The following is a 20,340-nucleotide window of genomic DNA, read 5'->3' on the forward strand; positions in this document are numbered from 1 at the left end:
TTTCTCATTAGTGGAAACTAGCTCCCATAAAAGTCTCTTGAAGAAGGAAATATTAAAAGTTGAAAGAAGAGCAGTATACTGTACATCAGAAAACATAAAAACATCCACTGATAAAAGCCAGACAAAAAGGAGAAACAAAGAGAAACTTTAAGGGGAGTTTTTTACTCTGACTTAACCTTTGTTACATTTTTTTTTTAATTGACAAATTTAAGAAAATTTACTTTACAGTGATATCTGTTTAAAAGAAAAGCAGAGAAAACTTTTGAATGAACATGCTTTTTGTTAATTGATATTGAATTGAAACGGTTATTAATGCAATTTCCGTGTTAATTAGAAACAAAAATATGAAGGACACTAACTAATAATAAAAAAAAGTTTTTAAAGCAAACATTTGGAGAATAATCTTTGTAAAATAATTATTACATTACTAAAACTGGTTGAGTTGTTGAATCGTCACTGAAAGCTGTCCGGATAGAGTGCTCAGAAAAGGATACAGCTGTTGTTTCTCCCCGGACGCATTATGTGGCTGCACCGTAACAGTCTCAAACGCGTTCGACATCAAAACTGTGAAAAAACAAACAAAGAAAATCATGTTTTGCTGGACGAGCAGCAGCGGAGGCTCCGAGCCACTCGACGGCGTCGCTAACATGTCCAAGAGCGACATACTGAGAGGAATCATCACTGAGAAACTTAGCACAGCTGCCCGGGAGATCTTAGCAGTGGTGGAGCGGACGATAGCCGACTACGAGGAGGAGGTCGCGGGCTTCAGGCAGGAGATCGACCGGCAGAGGAGACTGCTGGAGCTCCTGCAGCCTCGGGTCAAGCTTGAGAGGACAGGTCAGCAAAGTTATGGTTATGGGTGTTCCGAACTTTCTTTACCAAATTACACATTTATGCTCACTAACTGGCAAAGAAAAAGATCAAAACATCTGAAACGAATGATACACAGATTGTTTTTATGACGTAAATAAAGATTTTTGTGAATTGGGTGCTTTTGGTCACTTTCACATTCTCTACACAGCACTTAATGTAGAAACGGACAGACTTAGTGAAGGTCAAAAGATCAAAACAGCTAACCACCTCGGAATCTGTTTTACATTTACCTTATCATGAATATTTCACTATAAAAATTTTTTTTTGAGTTCTAGGCCCTCTTAATTAAAAACAAAAAGTGTTTTATTTTTAAAGAGCTGCACAGCTGTGACGTATTGATGGAAGCCAGTCTCGAGGAGAATGAGCATCACACGCAACAGTCAGGTGTGTTTGTGAGGTTTTGCATTGGAGATTTTGTGTTGTAAAATACAAAAAACACCAGCAGTACAAGTAACTGAACTGACAAAAGCAGATGAAGTAGAAGTAAAAGAGGAGTTCGAAGCTCTCTGAGTGTTAGAGTGCTGGTTCGAAGTTATGAGATTTGCAAATGAACTGCATTTTGTTTTATTCATATTTGACGTAGAATTCCAACATTTTTAGAATTGAGTTTGTAGTAAAAAGCCTTTATTTTAGTGAGTTAAAGACATTAAAAAATGCAACAAAATGCATCAGCTTGCACCTCTTACAGGGTGTAGTGATACAAAGATGCTAACAGAACAGTTACAGCTGCACTCAGCACAGCTGTGCAACACTAAACAGCATATAAGAAGGCAAAGTGTATGTTTTTGTTTAGAGCTCAGCAATTTCCTGCTGTGAAATTTAGGTTAAATTGGGTTTTGCTTCAATGCATGCATAAAAATTGTAGAAGTGTATGCAGATGTTGTAAAAATTTACTTTAGTTGTCAAACAGTCCTGTGATGTAAAACTCAAACATTACTGTGTTAAAACTGACTTTCTGTGTCCAGATGTGAAGGACACTGTGATCTCAGGTCTCCCGGTGTACGATAATGCGGAAGAGAAGGGGGCGGAGATGCCATTTGTGCAACCAGACACAAGCTCCACACAGCATGAAGAACAACTTAAGGAACCAGATCATCAAATACCTGTAAGGTTTGAAATTCACATATCTATCTTAGATATGTGAAAATGTCAAAACTTAAAATTATTCAAGTCAGCTCTCGTGTGATTTATACTGAAAATTAAAAATTTTGCAGTAATTGGTTGTTAATTAGTTTGAGTTGAGACATAAAGTGAAAACCTGGCAGAAATGCAACACAGTCCAAAACCGATTAAGTATTTAGACATATTACTAAGTGTGTCTACATAAGCTGTAATTGCCTCAAGCAGCCTTCAGTTCAAATCTTATAACTTAGCTCTCTAGATCCACCTGAAGGTCATCTGAATGTATTCTCCAAGGTTTTTAATTAATGTTCTGGTCAACCAATTGGTAGAGTACATTTTGAGGCCCTATATCATTTCAATAAGGTAAATTGACCTACCTTTTTGAGTCTTTTCTACCAATTGTATTGCCAAAAAAATCCACCAAATGGCACCGTGACTTAAAAAGATAGCCCGAGAAGGGTCTGGCTGCAGCCGCTGTGGAGTGCCATATTACCTCCACAGTAACCGGAAACACGTGACCTCCACAGTAGGCAGAAATACGTGACCTGCATGGATACAGTGGAAACCTTGCAAGTGGATCGTAAAGGTTGGGACAGAGTCTTTCATATTTAAATTTTCCGTTAGCAATTTCATAATTCTAGGAATCATCTAGTTTGCTTACATTGATCATGTTGGGACTTTGCGTTACAGCAACGGGCATTTTTAAATTTTGTTTTTTTTAATCGTGCTCCATGGCAGAGAAACACAGATATGTCTGTTTACGGGCCCTGGTTAAAGTAAGAGAGCTGGATTAAGGGCTTCTGTGGGCGAGATGGCAAAAAATACACATTTTGCGTTAGAATATGATTTTTTTTGTTGGCATCAAAGATGGAAAGTAACAAAGTACAAATACGTCATTACTGTACTTAGTAGAAGTTTCTGGTATCTGTACTTTACTGCTACACTTTCTTGTGCCTACTTTATACTTCTGCTTCTTACATTTTAGCATGACATGTACTTTGTACTCCCTACATTTTCAAATCAGGGTTATTACATTACATCTGCTTTTTTGTTGCCCAGATTTTAGTTAGCCTCGGTTAAATTGTCTGTTATATGTCAATAGATACATATGTCACAAATAAAAGTGTCTTGTAAATTAGTTTTTTGTAAAGAATTTTCTCCCCAAATCTCTTACATGCTAACTGTAACGTGTTATTTCTGCTAAAACCTGAACCTAAATGTGTATACGGTGTTTATCTGTTTTTCTCTGTTTTAGATGCACATATCAATTTGGAATTCTGCCTCAAAGCCAGAATTGCAGGAATGCACAACATGTTGCAGAAGACTCTTTCACTGCCCTCTGTGCCCCAATTTCAGCCCTACTGTCAGGCCAGTGATTGAGGAGCATATAAGTGGACACATTAAAAATGCTTTGCCTTTTAGAGGTATGTTAGTATTATATATACCTTATAGTTAAAGTTATAAATATGCACTTCTTTTTAGTACTTCTGTATTCTCTTTGTTGACTTAAAAGTTGCTTTTCACATTGTACAGTTCAGTGCATTCATCAGCAAGAGAAAAATGTGTTTTCATTAAATACATTTTTTGTTCCTGTTCACTACATTTCTTGACAGCTCTTGTGATCCACACCATTTTGCTTTCATTATTGAGGATGGCTTGGATATTTTTCTTAACATGTACACTCTGATTGTTAGATAAATTGATTGCATTCTATATAAATACATTTAAATTACATGTGTTTTTTTCTCTCTTACAGACAAAATGATATACTGGTGCAGGCTGCCATGTAGGACAACAGGACACTTTCACTGTCCTGTCTGTAACATGACAATCATACGGCGTGGGGATATGGCAAGGCATTTATTGTCATGTCAACATTCTTCAATAGCTAGTCAGCCACCACTATCAGGACTGCTCCCCACTGCACTCTCCAAGGTGCCCCGCATCCCCCTCGCTGCACTCTCCAAGAAGCCCCGTCGCCCTCTCAATGTCTTCTCTCCAACATCTAAACCATTTTCTGAATCTTCGGTAGACCATGCATATGCTCTACCCTCTGTGCTAAATAAAGTCCATGAAAATTAAATGCCCTCACTGTGGTCTTAGTCTTCTTAAAAAGAAAGGCCAAAAATATTTATCACGATATACATTTGAAAATTTGCGATAACGATATAACTGACGATATAATTGACACTAGACAAAATACTTTACAACTCCTCAACTTTATTAGTGCAAAAAAAACACCCATCAACATGAAGCATGCTCTACCAAAAATAGTGCTTTGTTGTGTATCTGACGGATGAAAGCTAAACCAGTTCCACACCACTGAAGTTGCAGCATTTTTACAAACCAATTCTGGTTCATCTGTTTCATTTAACGATCCACTTTCGCTCTTCTCATTCTGCGTCGCCGCCATGTGCGTATGTAAACAAAGGCACCGCGCATGCACGTTTTACCCATATTCTGTCACGATGTTTCATTTTCTTATCGTCGCCCAACATTACACCGGTATTACCGTGAACGATATGCTATAGCCCAGCCCTAATGAGGAGGCATTCAAACAGATCAATAGATGTTTGCCTGGCCTGTCATCTGCAGTGTTTTTGTGTAGAGGGACTTCTTCCTGTTTGTTTTTCAGTTTGCAGAGGACATGGAGCTCTTTTTAAAAGCATGTGCTGACAAGCAGGGATTACGGGTCAATGCGATGTTTGACATTTAATGGAGAGATGAAGGAACTGGCTATTTGGGGTTTTATTTTTTTTAATTTTTTTTATTTTTATGTGTTGTTGGGTTGTTGTTTTTTTTTCAGTGTACAGAATTCCAATTAAAGTTATTTCAAAATGTTGTTTACTTGTTTCCATGTCCATACTTACAGTAAAACATTACAGTATAAATGTAACAGCATTGTTTTATACTTGAAACTTCAAAATTAAAAGCTTAGAGTTGCTATTAACATTAATGTATTACCCTGTAATCAATAAGATTTTTATACACTTTATGCATTAAAGCTCTGGGCTTTGTGCTGGCCATTTGTAGCCACTTCACTTTTATTTATTTATTTTTACCATTTTTGCTGTGTTAATGCAAGTGGAATGAAAGGGTCATGATTTTTTTCAGCTGTAATAACTTTCAGCTTCTTAAATACATCAAAAATATATTCACTAAACATTGTTCTTGCCTCTATCATGGCAAAAAATGGCTAAAATTGCTTTCATTCGAAACTCAACACATAAAAATTATAGTTTTTAATGGGTTTTTTTTGTTTTGATTTTGATTTTACAAATTACATCATTTACCCATTTTTGGCCATACAAGCAATTTCATGTAATATCCTTATTTTCAAATAGGGGCGTTTGATGGCTTACCACACCCCAATGGATCAAAAGATTGACGGAGGTTTGATTTTAAGGATCTAATACAGGGGTAGGAAACTCCAGGCCCCGAGAGCCGGTGTCCTGCAGTTTTAGATGTGTCCTCGATCCAACACAGCTGATTCAAATGGCTAGGTTAGCTCCTCAACATGTCTTGAAGTTCTCCAGAGGCCTGGTAATGAACTAATCATTTGATTCAGGTGTAGTGACCCAGGGTGAGATCTAAAACCTGCAGGACACCAGCTCTTGAGGACTAACGCTCCCTACCCATGATCTAATAGTTTGAGTTAGCTAATGTTATGAGTAACGATGGAACGATCTGATATTATGCATCGTATCGGTCCGATACTGATCTAAATTACTGGATCGGATATCGGAGAGAAATTAAAAATGTAATCCGATCCATTAAATATCACGAAAGCACCTCACAAAACTTGCGACATGGGGTAACTCATAGTGGCTGAGAAATGTGAGACCTCTCGGCAGTCTGGTCGAGCATTTGTAGCCTCGCTACCAAACCAGCACTTCATCTCTGAGAAAGTTATCCCAGAGAGAAGTAAAGCAAGTGTGTAAGTTCATCTCTGAATGTTTGTGAAGCATTCCTGCGTTAAGCTTAACAACCGATATATGGAGCGACTGCCTCTTCTTGCTGCTACTTCAGTCATGAAACTGATCAGTGATCAGCTGATCGGCTTTTCTGTCGTGACTCCGTCTCTCTTGTTTGTTTTTGACCCACTTTACACCAGAAAGAGGAAACCAGCAGCTGAACAACAGCAGCACATTAAGCTCGATAAGCTGTAGCTAGAATTTATTTAATATTACTTTCTACACCAGGATCCTTTTCTACGTAGCTGACGGCTGGTAACTGTGCAGGGGCGGATCTAGCAAAGTTTAGCCAAGGGGGCAGGCATGAACAGGGAAAAGGGGGCACAAAGACATACTTTTCTTTCTTATTCTCATTTAAAACGTCTAGCTTTTAATAAATAATTATCTGAATCTTACACCCAGAGTTTTAATGTGATGTAAAATGTATAGAAGTCCATTACTGCATATAGTAACCATTAAGTTTAATATACCCTAGTAAGCTATAGTACTTTTTCCTTTGGGAAGGTACCATCTGTGCAGTCTGCAATTCTGTTGAAGAAAGATGTTGAATCTATTTATTTTTAATTAATTTTTAATTTAATTATTGTTGAAAAATAATTGATTTCTCTGCATTTTTTTTTACACGTGCATTAAATTAAAGTTGATTGCGTCATAAGGCGCTTTTTTTTTTTCTTTTTTTTTTGCTAGGAGTTGGCAACCCTATTAGTTAGGTTGCTTAATATTTCCGCTAAGTACTCTTTAAAATACCAGAATAGGGAGGATGGTGTAGGTTTAAATTTATTAGATTTATCAGTATTTCTGAATTATGAAATAGTTTTTGCATACAGGTATAACAGAACAGCTTTAGCGTTTTGTTTTTTTTAAACTTGAGTATGAACTTATACAAAGGGCAGCAAGATATTAAAAAAATTATTTTATTGATTAAAAAATACACTATATCAGATTCATATCGGTATCGGCAGATATCCAAATTAATGATATCATTATCGGACATAAAAAAGTGGTATCGTGCCATCTCTAGTTATGAGATTCAAATATTTTTTTAAAACACTTTACCAAATGATTGATTTGTCGATTTATGATAAGATAAACCTTTATTAGTCCCTCAAGAGGGACATTTGAATTGTCAAAAGTTATGACAACTTGGGACACTTGACTTGGGACACTTCACTGTGAAAACCAAGGCCGTTATAACCACTGTCCAAAGGTACTGTCAAGGTGGAAATGCAAAGTGCAAAGTGTTTCTGTGCCTGAAAGGCCCACCAGCAGTGCTTTGTTGCACATCACCAGAAATAAAGGACATCTAACACCTCTAAATTGCAGTTGGTTCTGTAGCACAACAACTCTCTTGTACCTGTTCTGTCTAGTCTGCTGCTAAGTTACAGAAGTTTATAACTGATTTATTAAGCTTTTATAAATATTTTTGTATTCAGAGTTTTACCATTAATGAAAATCTCAACCGTTTGGTAGAGGCCTATGTTTAAAAGAAAAACTATGGCGTTTCAAACTATGTTTGAAAAAAAAAAAATCTAAACTTTGTTACTGTTGTTCTAAAGGAATAAAAATGCAAAGAAATATTTTTTTAATTGCAATTGTCTTGATGTGAACCTCAAATGGTTAAAAGAATTTATAGAATTACAAAGACAAAATCTCAGAACTTACACAGCCTTCAGTCCATTTAAATAGATATAGAGTCTGAACGATACCAACAACATTATTTGTTGTTTTGAAAATTTGTTATATATATTTTTAGACACATGAAACATAAACAGACGCTCAACCATAAAAGGCCGATGGGGTGTTGTCATCACCCCCACTGGGTGGGTGGCATGGACACACAAGTGTGTACCCTGCCTCTTGCCCAGCTAGGATAAGTTCCAGCCCTCCCGTGACCCTTGTCCACCTCCAGCTGGAGGTGTAGCTGCTGAAAATGTCTAACTAAATCTCATTGACCTGGAACACAACTGTTTTCTCTTCACTTTTAAAATTTTAATTTATCAGCCGATCTAAATGTCAATACAGATATATCAGGAAATGTTTTATATCAGTTGATTGCTCAGCCCCACCAATACGTTGGTTGAACTTTAGTAGATGCTACAACAGGAAAGAGAAGTATGTTCTTCTGTATGGGTCAGAATTCCAACTCAGCATTAGCATCACAAGCTTTAGGGATGTACCAAACTCTGACATAGACAACATGTGAGATTGTTGTTCTCTTTGCAAGAATAGATGTTACCGCTACTGTTTCAGGAAATCTCACTTTCAAACACAGGCACTAGTAGCTAAAATCCTGAGTCTACATCCCACTCAGAAGGGCTAGAATTAAACTTTTAAGTGGTTTTTTTTTGTATTTACCATTAGGATAAAGGGATGGTGAACCATTTTTTTCACTCGAGTTAAATAACAGCAAAGACATTCACCTTTTTTATTCATCCCGAAATGTTGATTCTAATCATCTGAACAGAGTCTACTTTTTGGTATTTCCTTACCTGGATGATTGAGCATGCATCAATGCTTTTTAGTCATGTTTTGTGGTTCAGTTTGTATCTAACCAGGCCAGAAGTCAGAGTGTGCAGACCTCTCAGTTCTAATTTGTTTGTTGTCTAATGTATATTTTGAGCTTTTATCAAGAGATTATCTGTAAATAAACTTGTTTCTACAATCAGTTTGAAGTGAAGAGGCCCAGCAAAGCTCTGACTGGAGGCACGCAGACCCTTCCAAATTTCCGGATCCGCATCTTGGAGGATTCCCAGACTGAAATACTCTCTAACCTTGGTATACTTCATGTTCTTTGTTTTTCAGATATGTTTTTTTTTTTTTTTTTTTTTTTTTTTTCTTACCAATATTAAATGTGTTGGAATGTAAAGAGGCCCAGCAAACTGTTTCAGAGTGACATTCATCGTTATTTCAGGACCTCAAGGTGGACTCTTGAAAGTGCCTTTTTTTTCTTGGTTTCACGTTTTTCTTGGTTTCACGATTTCACAATGACTTCTTTGTATTTCAGTGTTTAAGAAATGTCCGGTGCAGGATCTGAGGTGTCCCCCTGGTCTACAGGAGGATGACTTCCTGGAGCTGCTGAGGTCCACCTTCCCTCAGCTAGGCTCTGATGAACCTTTGGACTTTTTTACATCCAGCACAAACAGGAGGCTCCAGCCTTTGCAAGTAGAGCCAAGGACCCCAGAGGTGATCTACAAGGCCATCAAGACTGCAGGAAGCTCGGCCCTCTACATCAGACCGAAGGTAGGTTGATACAGTTCTAAACGATTCATAAGAGGCATTTTGACACTTGTGGAGTGATGTTTTGTTGGGAAGGACTGCATTCTCTTCAAGATTCAAGATCCAAGAGCTTTATTGTCAATACAGTAGTATACAAAGTATACAGTGTATACAGAATTATGTGACTGAGTGCAAATAAGCATGTTGTTTTCAGGTCCAGTTTGTAGTGGATTTGTGGAAGTTTTTTTTTTGTTTTTTTTTTGAGTCTTTTAATGAGTATTGTAAGGTGTTCATAAGGGTGTATGTGTATATCAGTCATTTTGTGGTAGTGAGTTGAGGGCTCTGACTGCTTGGGGGAAGAAGCTCTTGCAGTGTCTGGTCGTTACGGTTTTGATGCTGCAAAACCATCTGCCAGATGGAAGGAGGGAGAACAGTGCATGTGAGGGGTGGAAAGTGTCCTTCACTATGCTGTTCTCACGTCGGATGATGTGTCTGCCATAGTTGGGAGCTGTCCTCACTATCCGCTGCAGAGACCTCTTTTCAGCGAGGGTGCAGTTCCCGTACCAGATAGTGATGTAGCAGGATGCTCTCAATGGTTCCCTGGTAAAATGATGAGAGGAGGGAGACTGGCTTTCTTCAGTTTCCTAAGAAAGTGAAGACGTTGTTGGGCTTTCTTCAGGATGGTGGTGGTGTTCAGGTTCTAGGAGAGGTCAGCTGATATGTGCACACCCAGGAACTTCACACTGTTGACCATCTCAACAGCAGATCTGTTGATGTGCAGTAGGGTGTGGGTCGTTGACCTCTTCCTGAAGTTAACAACCATCTCTTTAGTCTTCTGAACATTTAGAGACAGGTTGTTATTCTGACACCAGTCTACCAGGTGTTGAAGTGTCATCCTGACATCTGCTGTGTTCAAACAGAGTACTTGGTCATTGGGGGAGGGGGGCATCTTCCTTGCTGACTCTTTGTTCTCTGCCTCAAAACGTGCAAAGAAGTCATTTAGTTGGTCCGGCAGTGAGGGATCACTGCTGCATGCCGGAGGTTAGGGCTGGGCGATATGGCCTAAAATCCATGTCGCGATATAATTTGAAGCACGTGTGGTAATGATATATATCGTGATATATTCTTTTCTTCTGTATAACATATTTTCCACACTATAAGGCACACTTAAAATCCTTTAATTTTCTCAAAAATCGAGAGTGTGCCTTATGTATGAATTCTGGTTGTGCTTACTGACCTCGAACCGATTTTGGCGTGCAGAAATCTGTTAAAAAAATGTTTTAGTACAACTTTGGTAAGCCGCACTGCTTGATGGCTTGTCAGAGCATTACGGCTGCCGTAGCGAGGAGCTTCACGGAGTAATCTGGGTCCAAAACTCCATCCGCTTCAGGTCCCAAAGTCAAACGAACACTGAGAGCTAAAAACGGTCTAAATTCTTTCATCTTTAATAAAATGATCAGCGTTGCTGCTTTACCAGGTGTAACAATTAAGTTTAACATTCATGCATCCATGAAAACAGAATTTATTAAATTTAACGGAGTTACAAGTTAACAGGAAGTTAGCTCGCTAGCTTCCACCTAAACATGACATACCATGTTCTGACTGAGAGATTTTTGAAACTAATTAAAACGTGCAGCTCCGCTACCACTTCCAACATAAATGAAGACAGAAAACTAAACAGCAGTGGCGTTTGCAGGGTTACTGAAATTGGACTACCTGGTATATAATGTTGTGCTATGTGATTGCTAGCGACACATCTATGTTAGCATAACATTAGCACAGTGAAGCTGGAGGATGAACGCCAACTTTTTTTCCACTCGATAAAAGTTAACGTGAGGGATTCTGGTGGTCAGGGACAAATGCAATCGCATAGCAGGATGCTATACACGGGGCAAACTTCAGTCAGGAGAACAACTGAGATTATTCATCCACAATACAAGGTTAGTTATTAATATACTACATGGGAATAGAACAGCTGCGAGAGAATTCAACATTAATGAATCAATGTTACGGAAGTGCAGGAAGCGCAGTTTTTGGCTTTCCTCATATTTCAAAAGTGCTTCATCTCTTTGCCATGACTGTCGCCCGGCATAATTTGCTGATGATAATGGTTGTAGCCGCTGCGATGCTTTCAACCAAAACAGGCACAGCTTGATGATGTCATCAACATGCGCTATCGCGATAGAGTCAAAATCTCTATCGTTGGCCAAACTTATATAGTTTCTATCGTTTATATCGCCTACCCCTACCGGAGGTGTTGGCTTGTAGCCTGTGATTGTTTGGATGCCCTGCCACATGCACCGAGTATCCTTTGTACTTGTGAAATGTGTGTTGATCTTATCTGCATACTGCCGCTTTGCCTCTTTGATGGCCTGTGATAGGTCTGCTCTGGCTGTAGTGTAAACTTCTCTATTTTTGGACTTAAAGGTAGAGTCTCTGATTTTCATCAGGTTGCGTAGCTTTGCAGAGAACCGGGGTTTATGGTTTGCATAGATGATGACGGTCTTGAACACAGTGACATCCTCAATGCATATGCTAATGTAGCTAGTCACTGAGGTTGTGTACTCCTCCAGGTCCACGGCATCTGAGTATGTAGCAACTTCTCAAAACATATCCCAATTTGTGCATTCAAAGCAATCTCGCAGAACAGATATGACCCCCTCTTGCCATGTTTTCACCTCTCTGACGGTTGGAAGTCTGATCTGTTTGTTGATGGGTCTCTTAATGGCATTTTCAGAACAAATATTCAATAATTTTTCCTGTTCAGACATGTTCTGATTATTTTCATACCAATTGGGTTGTATTTTTACCAATTAGTGCATATTCATCTGGCATTGTTATATCAACAGGGTAACAAATTTTTTACACATTTAGGGTTGTTTGTTCAGTCCAGGAGATTTTTTGCAATTGTCTAAGTTTTTCCATAGAGACCGAATCATTTGAAAGCTAAAGCTTTCTGCTGTGTCTGTTTCTCCAGAAACAAGATGACAACTCCAGATCCAACCCTGCAACACCATCAGCTGATCGAGCAAAATATATCAAAAGGTAATCAAACTAACCAGAAGCAGTATATGTTAAAAGAATGCTTAAGGAATTGGGGTTGGCTGACGTGTGGAGGGATGCACACTCACTGGAAAAGAAATATACCTTTTTTTCACATTCCCACCATATGTATTCAAGACTGGACTATTTTTTTATGTGACACTTTGATAAGCATAGAATTATAAATTGTGATATAGGGGTGAAAGATATTTCGCACCATGCAGGGGTGTACCTGACACTCCATTTGGATTCAGATCGCAAAGAGACTTTATGGAGGCTTAATACTAGTCTACTAAATGATGTAGAATTCAAAAAGTTTGTAAAAGAAGAATTTAAGGAATACATGGAGTACAATAACAATGGTGATATTTCTCCTAGTATTTTATGGGATGCAGCGAAGGCAGTTCTTAGAGGGAAGCTAATTTTGTGGTCCTCATATAAAAAAAAGGAAAAAGAGAAGTATCTAAAAGACCTTACTACGAGACTGAAACACCTAGAATCAGAACATATGAAAAATTAAAGAAACACAACAGATATTAAATAGGTTATACGATGACCAAATAGAGAAAAGGGCTAAACTCATTAAGCAGAATTATTATGAAAATGGTCCCAAAATCTAAGAGACTCCTTACTTGGAGGATACGGAAAAAGCAGGCTGACAGATTTATTCAGAAAATTAAAAACCCAGCAAATGATAAGATATGTCATGAGATGAAAAGCATAAAATAATCTTTTGTGACCTATTATACCCGACTGTACGCAGAACCACACATGATAGATGTGCCCTCTGTTAATGTATTTCTTTCCTCACTTGATTTACCATCGATAGGAACAGAACAAAATAAAAGATACACAAACAATAACTGCGGAGGAGATTAACAAGGCTATTTCAAAATTGAAAGGTAATAAGATGGCCGATGAGGATGGCTACCCGGCAGAGTGGTATAAACACTTCAGAGTAGTAACCCCTCTGCTGAGGGATTGCTTTAACCATGTGCTTACAGGGGGGGGGAGATACCACCATCCTGGAAACGAGCAGTTATTTCAGTAATTCCCCAAACTGGGTAAAAATAGAACAGAATGTGGTTCCTATAGACCCGTATCAGTCTTGAATATCGACTATGGGATATTTGCAACAATATTAGCTAAACGGTTGGAATTTATAACTTCAGAACTAACTGATACAGAAACAGGTTTTGTTCGAAATAGGCAAACTCATGATAACGTGAGGCGGGCTCTCCATCTAATAAATAAAATGAAAAATATCGAATCAGTAGCTGTCAGTCTTGATGACGAAAAAGGCGTTTTGTAATTTTATTTGGGCCAAACAAAAACCAAGAATAAAATTTTAGACGTTACAACTGCAAAAGTACAAAGGTGGATTCACTCTGCCATGTCTTGAGGACTGTTATAGGGCTGCACAGTTACGAGTGATGATTGGGTGGTGTGATCCAATGTCATAGGATACTCAAATATAAGAAAACTGAAAAAAGTGCCCGGACGTTACGATGGCCTGCTTACGATTCGGATTTTGCACCTGCAAACATGGATAAGAGATTTATACAGTGGTCACATAAGGGTATAACAGGCTACTGGAAGATTACAGATAAAAATGTACTAAAAGACTACCAGCAACTCCAGAGAAGTTTTTACTTGGAAAGACAGGATTTGTTTAGATACCTCCAGCTGAGGCACCATTACGACAGAAACATAAAATTCCTAGAAGAGGAGGACACGGGCTTGGTTAAAATCTTCATTGACTCTTGTAAGGGGAATTCACCAAAGAAACACATATCCAGATTATACAAATGTTTACAAAGATGTAGGAATAATGACACAACATATATCAAAGCTAGATGGGAAAAAGAGGCTGAAATAATAAAACATGACAACAACTGGTTCAATATATGTAAGGCTGTGGTAATGACCTCAAGCTCACGTCTATGGAGGGAATTTGCATGGAAAAACACAGTGCACTTTTTTGTCACGCATAATGCTAAGAGTAAACAAAGTAAAGACCCCGACAAGGCTCAGTGTTGGAGAAACTGTGGATGTGTATCTGCAGGACATTTTCATATTTTTTGGGAATGTGCTAAGATTGTTCCCTATTTGCTAGTAGTGATCAAAGAAATCAATACCGTGATGGGCTTGAACTTGGCCCCTGATTTCACTGTGTTTTATCTATGTGATTTGCCACAAGGACTGAGGAATTCAGACAAATATCTTTTATTGATACTTTTGGCTGGTGCAAAGAAAGCCATAACTCGCAAATGGCTAAACGTGGATCCACCGTCATTCTTGGACTGCATAGGCATTATCAAGAAAATTTACACAACGGAGAGACTGACTTTCTCACTAAGACTTGCTGCCGATAAATTTGAGAAATACTGGAAAAAATGGGATCTTTACTTAAATGGAAAAATATTATAATTTCTGGTACCATGTGTCATTTCTGTAATTCACCTATTTGATCTGATTGTACCATAAAGGGATATGTCTTTTTTTTTTGTTTGTTAGGCTAGATGCTCTGTGCTTGTTGGGGGTCTGCATGTTTTGTAAAAGATATACAGGACTGTCAATAAAAATAAAGTGTAAAAAATAAAAAGGTAATCAAACTAAAGAGGGCATCACTTATGCGCTCTTGTGTATTTGCTGGCTCTAAAGACGTTTAGCACTGCTGCACCAAACCTAGAGCCAGTCATACATTTTGGCCACGTTTTGTTGTAAAAATTGAAAACACAATGCTGTGACACTTTCAGCCAATTAAAGCCATTAAAAAATGTATTTTCCTTCTTCTCTGCGTGTTTGCGTTTGATAGGGTGAAATACAATGACGCAAAGACTTCTATAGATTTCCGGATCCGCATCCTTGAGGACTCTCAGATTGACACGCTCTCGAACACTGGTACGGTCATGTTCTTCATTATGGAGCTAAAATGATTAGTCGATTAGTCCTAGAGACTGGCAAACTATGATTGCTAAATAAAAATATATGTACAGTGGTGTGAAAAGGGGTTTGTCCCTTTCTTGATATGATATTTTTTGTTTGTCACACTTGAATGTTTCAGATCATCAAACATAGTTTTAGACAAAGATAACACAAGTGAACACAAAATGCAGTTTCTAAATGAAGGTGTTTATTATTAAGGGGGGAAAAAAATACAAAATGTGTGAAAAAATGATTTCCCCTAAACCTAGTAACTGGTTGGGCCACACTTAGTAGCAACTGCAATCAAATGTTCTTGATAACTTTAACAGCGCTGAATTTTGGCTCACTCATCTTTGCAGAATTGTTGTAATTCAGTTGTATTGGAGGGTTTTCGAGCATGAACAGCCTTTTTGATGTCATGCCACAGTCTCATAAAGATGTTTTCTGGCAAAACTGAGATGTACCTTTTGCTCAGCAGTGGTTTTCGTGTTGGAACTCTGACTTGCAGACCATTTTCCCCCTTAATAACAACACCGTCATTTAGATGGACGATCGTGGCTCAAGAGTTGGGAGTTCGCCTTGTAATCGGAAAGTTGCCGGTTCGAGCCCCGGCTTGGACAGTCTCGGTCGTTGTGTCCTTGGGCAAGACACTTCACCCGTTGCCTACTGGTAGTGGTCAGAGGGCCCGGTGGTGCCAGTGTCCGGCTGCCTCGCCTCTGTCAGTGTGCCCCAGGGTGGCTGTGGCTACAATGTAGCTTGCCATCACCAGTGTGTGAATGTGTGTGTGAATGGGTGGATGACTGGATGTGTAAAGCGCTTTGGGGTCCTTAGGGACTAGCAAAGCGCTATACGAATACAGGCCATTTACCATAGAGCTGGAAATCGGGAAGGGGGTAAACACTTTTCCACATCACTGTATATATTCCACAGCTGGTTACTAAGTGGTTGCCTGAGGTTATCAGAAATCGCTAGGCAAAACTCCAAAGCAATTACAAGGAAATCGAAGGTGTAGCAACTGATTTTGGATAACTAGCAACTAGTCAGGGAATGCACATTTTTACCTAGCAACCAGAAGCTGCCAGGGAGTCTCTAGGCTGGTGTAGCTGAAGCCTTAATAAGTTACAAAGAAGTGTGTTTGTGTGAGTCCTGTCACTGATTTATGTTAATGCAAGTTTACAAAACCTCTCAGTGACCAGTAGTCGTTTGATGAGGTCTTCTTGGACTGTGGTTGATCACTCTGCTAATTTTTTTTTTTTGTTGTCTTTTGTTTTATAGACTCAAATAACTGTTAAATAACTGTTAGTTAAATAACTGTTAGTTTCTTTCAGGCTTTAGATCCATCAAAGGTTGAACTCTTTTTATTTCAGTGTTTAAGAAATGTCCGGTGCAGAATCTGACGTGTCCTCGTGGTCTACAAGAGGACGACTTCCTGGAGTTGCTGAGGTCCACCTTCCCTCAGCTGGGCTCTGAAGAACCTTTGGACTTTCTCATATCAAGCTCACACAAAAGGCTCCAGCTGTTGCAAATAGAGCCAAGAACTCCAGAGGCGATCTACAACGCCATCAATGCTGTTGGAAACTCGGCCCTCTACATTAGGCCAAAGGTAGGTTGAAGCAGTTATAGACAATTCATATGAGACATTTTGACACAACATTTACATTTGTTAGCACATGATTTCTGCTTTTCTGTAGAGCAGCAGCTTTCACAATCGGCTTTGCTCCTAGCTTGTCGATATTTTTGAGTCAGGTGATTTTCTAGCAAGGAAGTAACATTTGAAATATGGTTCTTACTGGCTTGTAAATGTCTGTAGTTGTGGGTTGACTAGAAGAAGAGAATTTTTGAAAAGACGGTTGAATTTAAAAAATCTAATCTAAACTTGTACTTTTGTTGTTTTTGTAAATAAATTTGTAAAAATAATTTGTGGAACTAACCCTTACAGACAGGGAAGGAGGAAGAGAAGACCCTTCACTCTTTACAGACAAATGTCGATCCACCGTCCAGTGATGCCGAGGCACTAAGAAGTGTTAAAGCTAAACTGCTTTCCAGGTAATTTAAAAAACTGATAAAACAACTGAAATTAAAGAGATTTGCTACTGATATTTTTTTTTTTTTTACAAAGGCTTTTACAAAAACATCTTCTGAAACAATAAAAAATTAAATGAACAGCATGAAAAAAAATCAATTGTAGCCAGATGACACCATAACTTACTTGATTATTATGCTTAATTAAATGAATTAATATAAAGAAATGCATACGTCATTTTACTAACAGGAGTCAACTGAAAATTAAAGATGGCGAAATCTGAGAAAAGAAAATGGCTCTAGAATTCGCAATTTACAGTTTTACAGGTGGAAATTTTTCAGCAATTTAATTAATGCATTTAATTAATTAATTAAGATATATAAATCTAAGATCTAGTCTAATCTCATAGTTTCCTAGTTTTGTGTTTTGTTTCCTGCTTTTAGTGTTCGTGTTTCACAGCAAATAAAGCCGTTTTGAGTGTTAGACGTTAAATATCTCAGTTTGTAAGGGACAATTCAGATGACCTTTATTGGATCCCAGTGATCTCTGGGGCCCTCAAACAATGTCAGTTAACACAATCCTCCGTGCCATCTGCAGATACTAGCTAAAGCTCCGTCATGCAAAAATAAGTCATATTTGAACATGGCCCAGAGGTGCCATCATTTCATGTGGGCCAAGAGTCATTCAAAGAAGTCCAAATTTAATATTATTGTTGGTGATCATGAACGTTGCGTCCGCCAGGGAGACCATCCATTGTGTTATCAGCGTTCAGTTCAAAAGCCAGCTTATCTGATGGTAACGGGGTGTATAAGTGCACACGGTATTGGCACTGTGCTTGTTTTGGAATGAACTATGAAAGCTGAAAGGTATATAAAGGTTGTAGAGCAAGATATGCTTTCCTGGGAGGAAAACTCTTATCCTTTTTTTGTGCAAATTTTTGTTTTGCAACAACATGTAACTAAAGCCCATTAAATATCAAGTGTTTTTCGAGATTGGATTACAGTGGTCCCTCACTATAATGCGTTTCATTTTCGCGGCCTCGCTGTTTCACAGATTTTTTGGGCGCAATTTTGCATGCTTTTTTTTTTTCACAGCGCATTTTGTCCTATGTCCTGATCGACTGTAAACCATTGTCAATCAATCTCGTACCATGTCTCCAGTACAGTACAGGATGTGTTCAGCTTGTCAAATTTACATAAATCTTCGCTAGCAGAAGAAAGCAAACACAACAGTGTCGACGTCAAAGGCACCTGCAGTAGCACCCAAAAGGCAGAGGAAGATGCACAAAAAGTTGGACTTCTGGACAAGCTAAAGGAGGATAGAAGTTACCGTATTTTTCGGACCATAAAGTTCACCGGATTATAAGGTGCATTAAGCAAAAAAACAAACAAAAACCAAACAGTCAGATAAGTCAAACTTTACTCAACTCATTCTTCTTCCATTGATTCATTAATGATGAATTCTCTGGCAGCTGCTCTATTCGTATGTTCTGTACCTGAAAACAGGTTTTGATCTTTGGTTTCATTCTATAATACTGGACTTATTTTTCTACAAAGGTTTGAACTTTGTGTGAAAGTGTGTGAAAGAAGTGTGAAAATGTTCATGCCTGTCTGAGAAAAGTCTACAGAGTGCGTAGTGAGGGGTTTTACAGCCTTAAAACATCTATAATATTTGTAAAAAATAAAGATTACCAGTTTGCGAATTTTACCTATTGTGGGTTATTTTTAGAATGTAATTCCCGCGATAAACGAGGGACCGCTGTAACTGGGATTCAGTGAACACTTAAGACTTTGTCTTAAAGTCATTTCGAATTTGCACAAAGTAACTACAAATTTATGTTCCTCGGCAGCCCAACTCAGCATGACGATGACACCACAGTCGACGTTCTGGCCACCAACTCAACATCAGAAAACCAGGACCTGCGAACTGAAGAAGATGCTAGTGACAGCGAAGTTAACTCCAGTGATGGCATGAATGAAGATGAGATGTTGGATGGAGATGATGACTGGAAACCTGATCCCAAGCCGCAACTGCCAAAAAGAAAAAAAGAAAAACAAACAAAAAAGAAGCAAGTAGCCAAGTGTTGGATAAAGAGGTTTAAGGGTAAAGTTTCCTGTAAAGTTTGTGGAGTTGGGTACACTCACCTGGCCAGTTTGATGAGACACATCTGGAGTCATGTGGATGAGCCGCAGAGTGTTTGTGGAGTTTGTGGAAAGACTTTGGACTCTGTGGAAAAGTTGAAGGAACATCTTCAAAATTACCAAAAAACTTACAAGTGTTTAATTTGCGGGAAGTCTTTCTACTCCAGAAAGAGCTTGCGGAGCCATGTGTCTTTTCACACAGCAAACAAGCTGTTCAAATGTAACGTTTGTAGCAAAACCTTTCCTCGAATGTCTGCCCTGAGGATTCACCGTTCGATTCATGTGGAGGAGAAACTATACCAATGTGATATATGCCCCAAATCATTTGTTCTTAAGGGACAGCTCACAGCTCACACCAAAACCCACACCAGGAAAGAGCGATACCACTGTAAGATTTGTGGTAAGTCTGTCTCTGATCGCAGGGCTTTGAGCCGACACAAGCTGACTCACACTGGTGAGCGGCAGTATTGCTGCCACATCTGCGGAAAGCAATTCAGACTTCAATGGTCTTTGAAGACTCATGAGAAGATTCACACAGCCAGAGACCAACCGTACCTCTGCCACATCTGCTGCAAAACCTTCACGACAAATCAGACCCTGAAGGCTCACCTGAAGACGCACAGCAACGAGAAGCCTTTTGTCTGCGTCACATGCAATAAAGGTTTTGTGAGCAACGGCGAACTAAAGAAACACTTGCGAGTGCACAGCGGTGAGGCTCCATACGGCTGCACCATATGTGGACGCTTTTTTAAACAAAGGGCTGCCCTAAACTCCCACGTCAAGATCCATGCGGGCATCAAACAGTTTGTGTGTGAGATCTGTGGGAAGGCGTGCTCTCGCAAGGCACACCTGAAGATTCACATGAGGATCCACAATGGAGAGAGACCGTATCAGTGCACATTATGCGAGAAAGCCTTCACTCAGAGCCACTGTTTAAAATCGCACATGAAAATCCACCAGCCCGAAGAACACAAGTCCGCCACTCAGTCCACGCTCTAAGAGACATTTTAGCGCAGGGTCT

General features: G+C 38.9%; 1 protein-coding gene across 2 annotated transcripts; it reads left to right on the forward strand.

Annotated features, from left to right (window-relative positions):
• The first annotated feature begins 411 nt into the window (after positions 1-411).
• LOC120720226 (zinc finger protein 572-like) lies at positions 412-20,340 on the forward strand. 2 transcript variants are annotated; one of them, XM_040009860.1, is made up of 10 exons: positions 416-837; positions 1,189-1,257; positions 1,839-1,978; positions 8,636-8,744; positions 8,974-9,209; positions 12,163-12,230; positions 15,046-15,131; positions 16,523-16,758; positions 17,095-17,201; positions 19,028-20,340. In XM_040009860.1, exons 1-10 carry the CDS (start codon positions 591-593, stop codon positions 20,316-20,318), a joined length of 2,589 nt encoding a protein of 862 aa, XP_039865794.1. In that variant the 5' UTR covers positions 416-590; the 3' UTR covers positions 20,319-20,340. The 2 variants fall into 2 exon arrangements, with proteins under 2 accessions (XP_039865795.1, XP_039865794.1); XM_040009861.1 differs by lacking the exon at positions 1,189-1,257 and having other exon boundaries at positions 412-837.

This window comes from Simochromis diagramma, unplaced genomic scaffold, assembly GCF_900408965.1.
Source record: "Simochromis diagramma unplaced genomic scaffold, fSimDia1.1 OVJJ01000566.1, whole genome shotgun sequence".
Taxonomy (NCBI): domain Eukaryota; kingdom Metazoa; phylum Chordata; class Actinopteri; order Cichliformes; family Cichlidae; genus Simochromis; species Simochromis diagramma.

Excerpts from the sequence above, each read along its gene's own strand:
- LOC120720226 (XM_040009860.1), top strand. The coding sequence starts at position 591 with ATGTTTTGCTGGACGAGCAGCAGCGGAGGCTCCGAGCCACTCGACGGC. Across the intron at positions 1,258-1,838 it reads GCATCACACGCAACAGTCAG|ATGTGAAGGACACTGTGATC; the intron begins GTGTGTTTGTGA and ends TTCTGTGTCCAG. Across the intron at positions 15,132-16,522 it reads TGACACGCTCTCGAACACTG|TGTTTAAGAAATGTCCGGTG; the intron begins GTACGGTCATGT and ends TTTTTATTTCAG.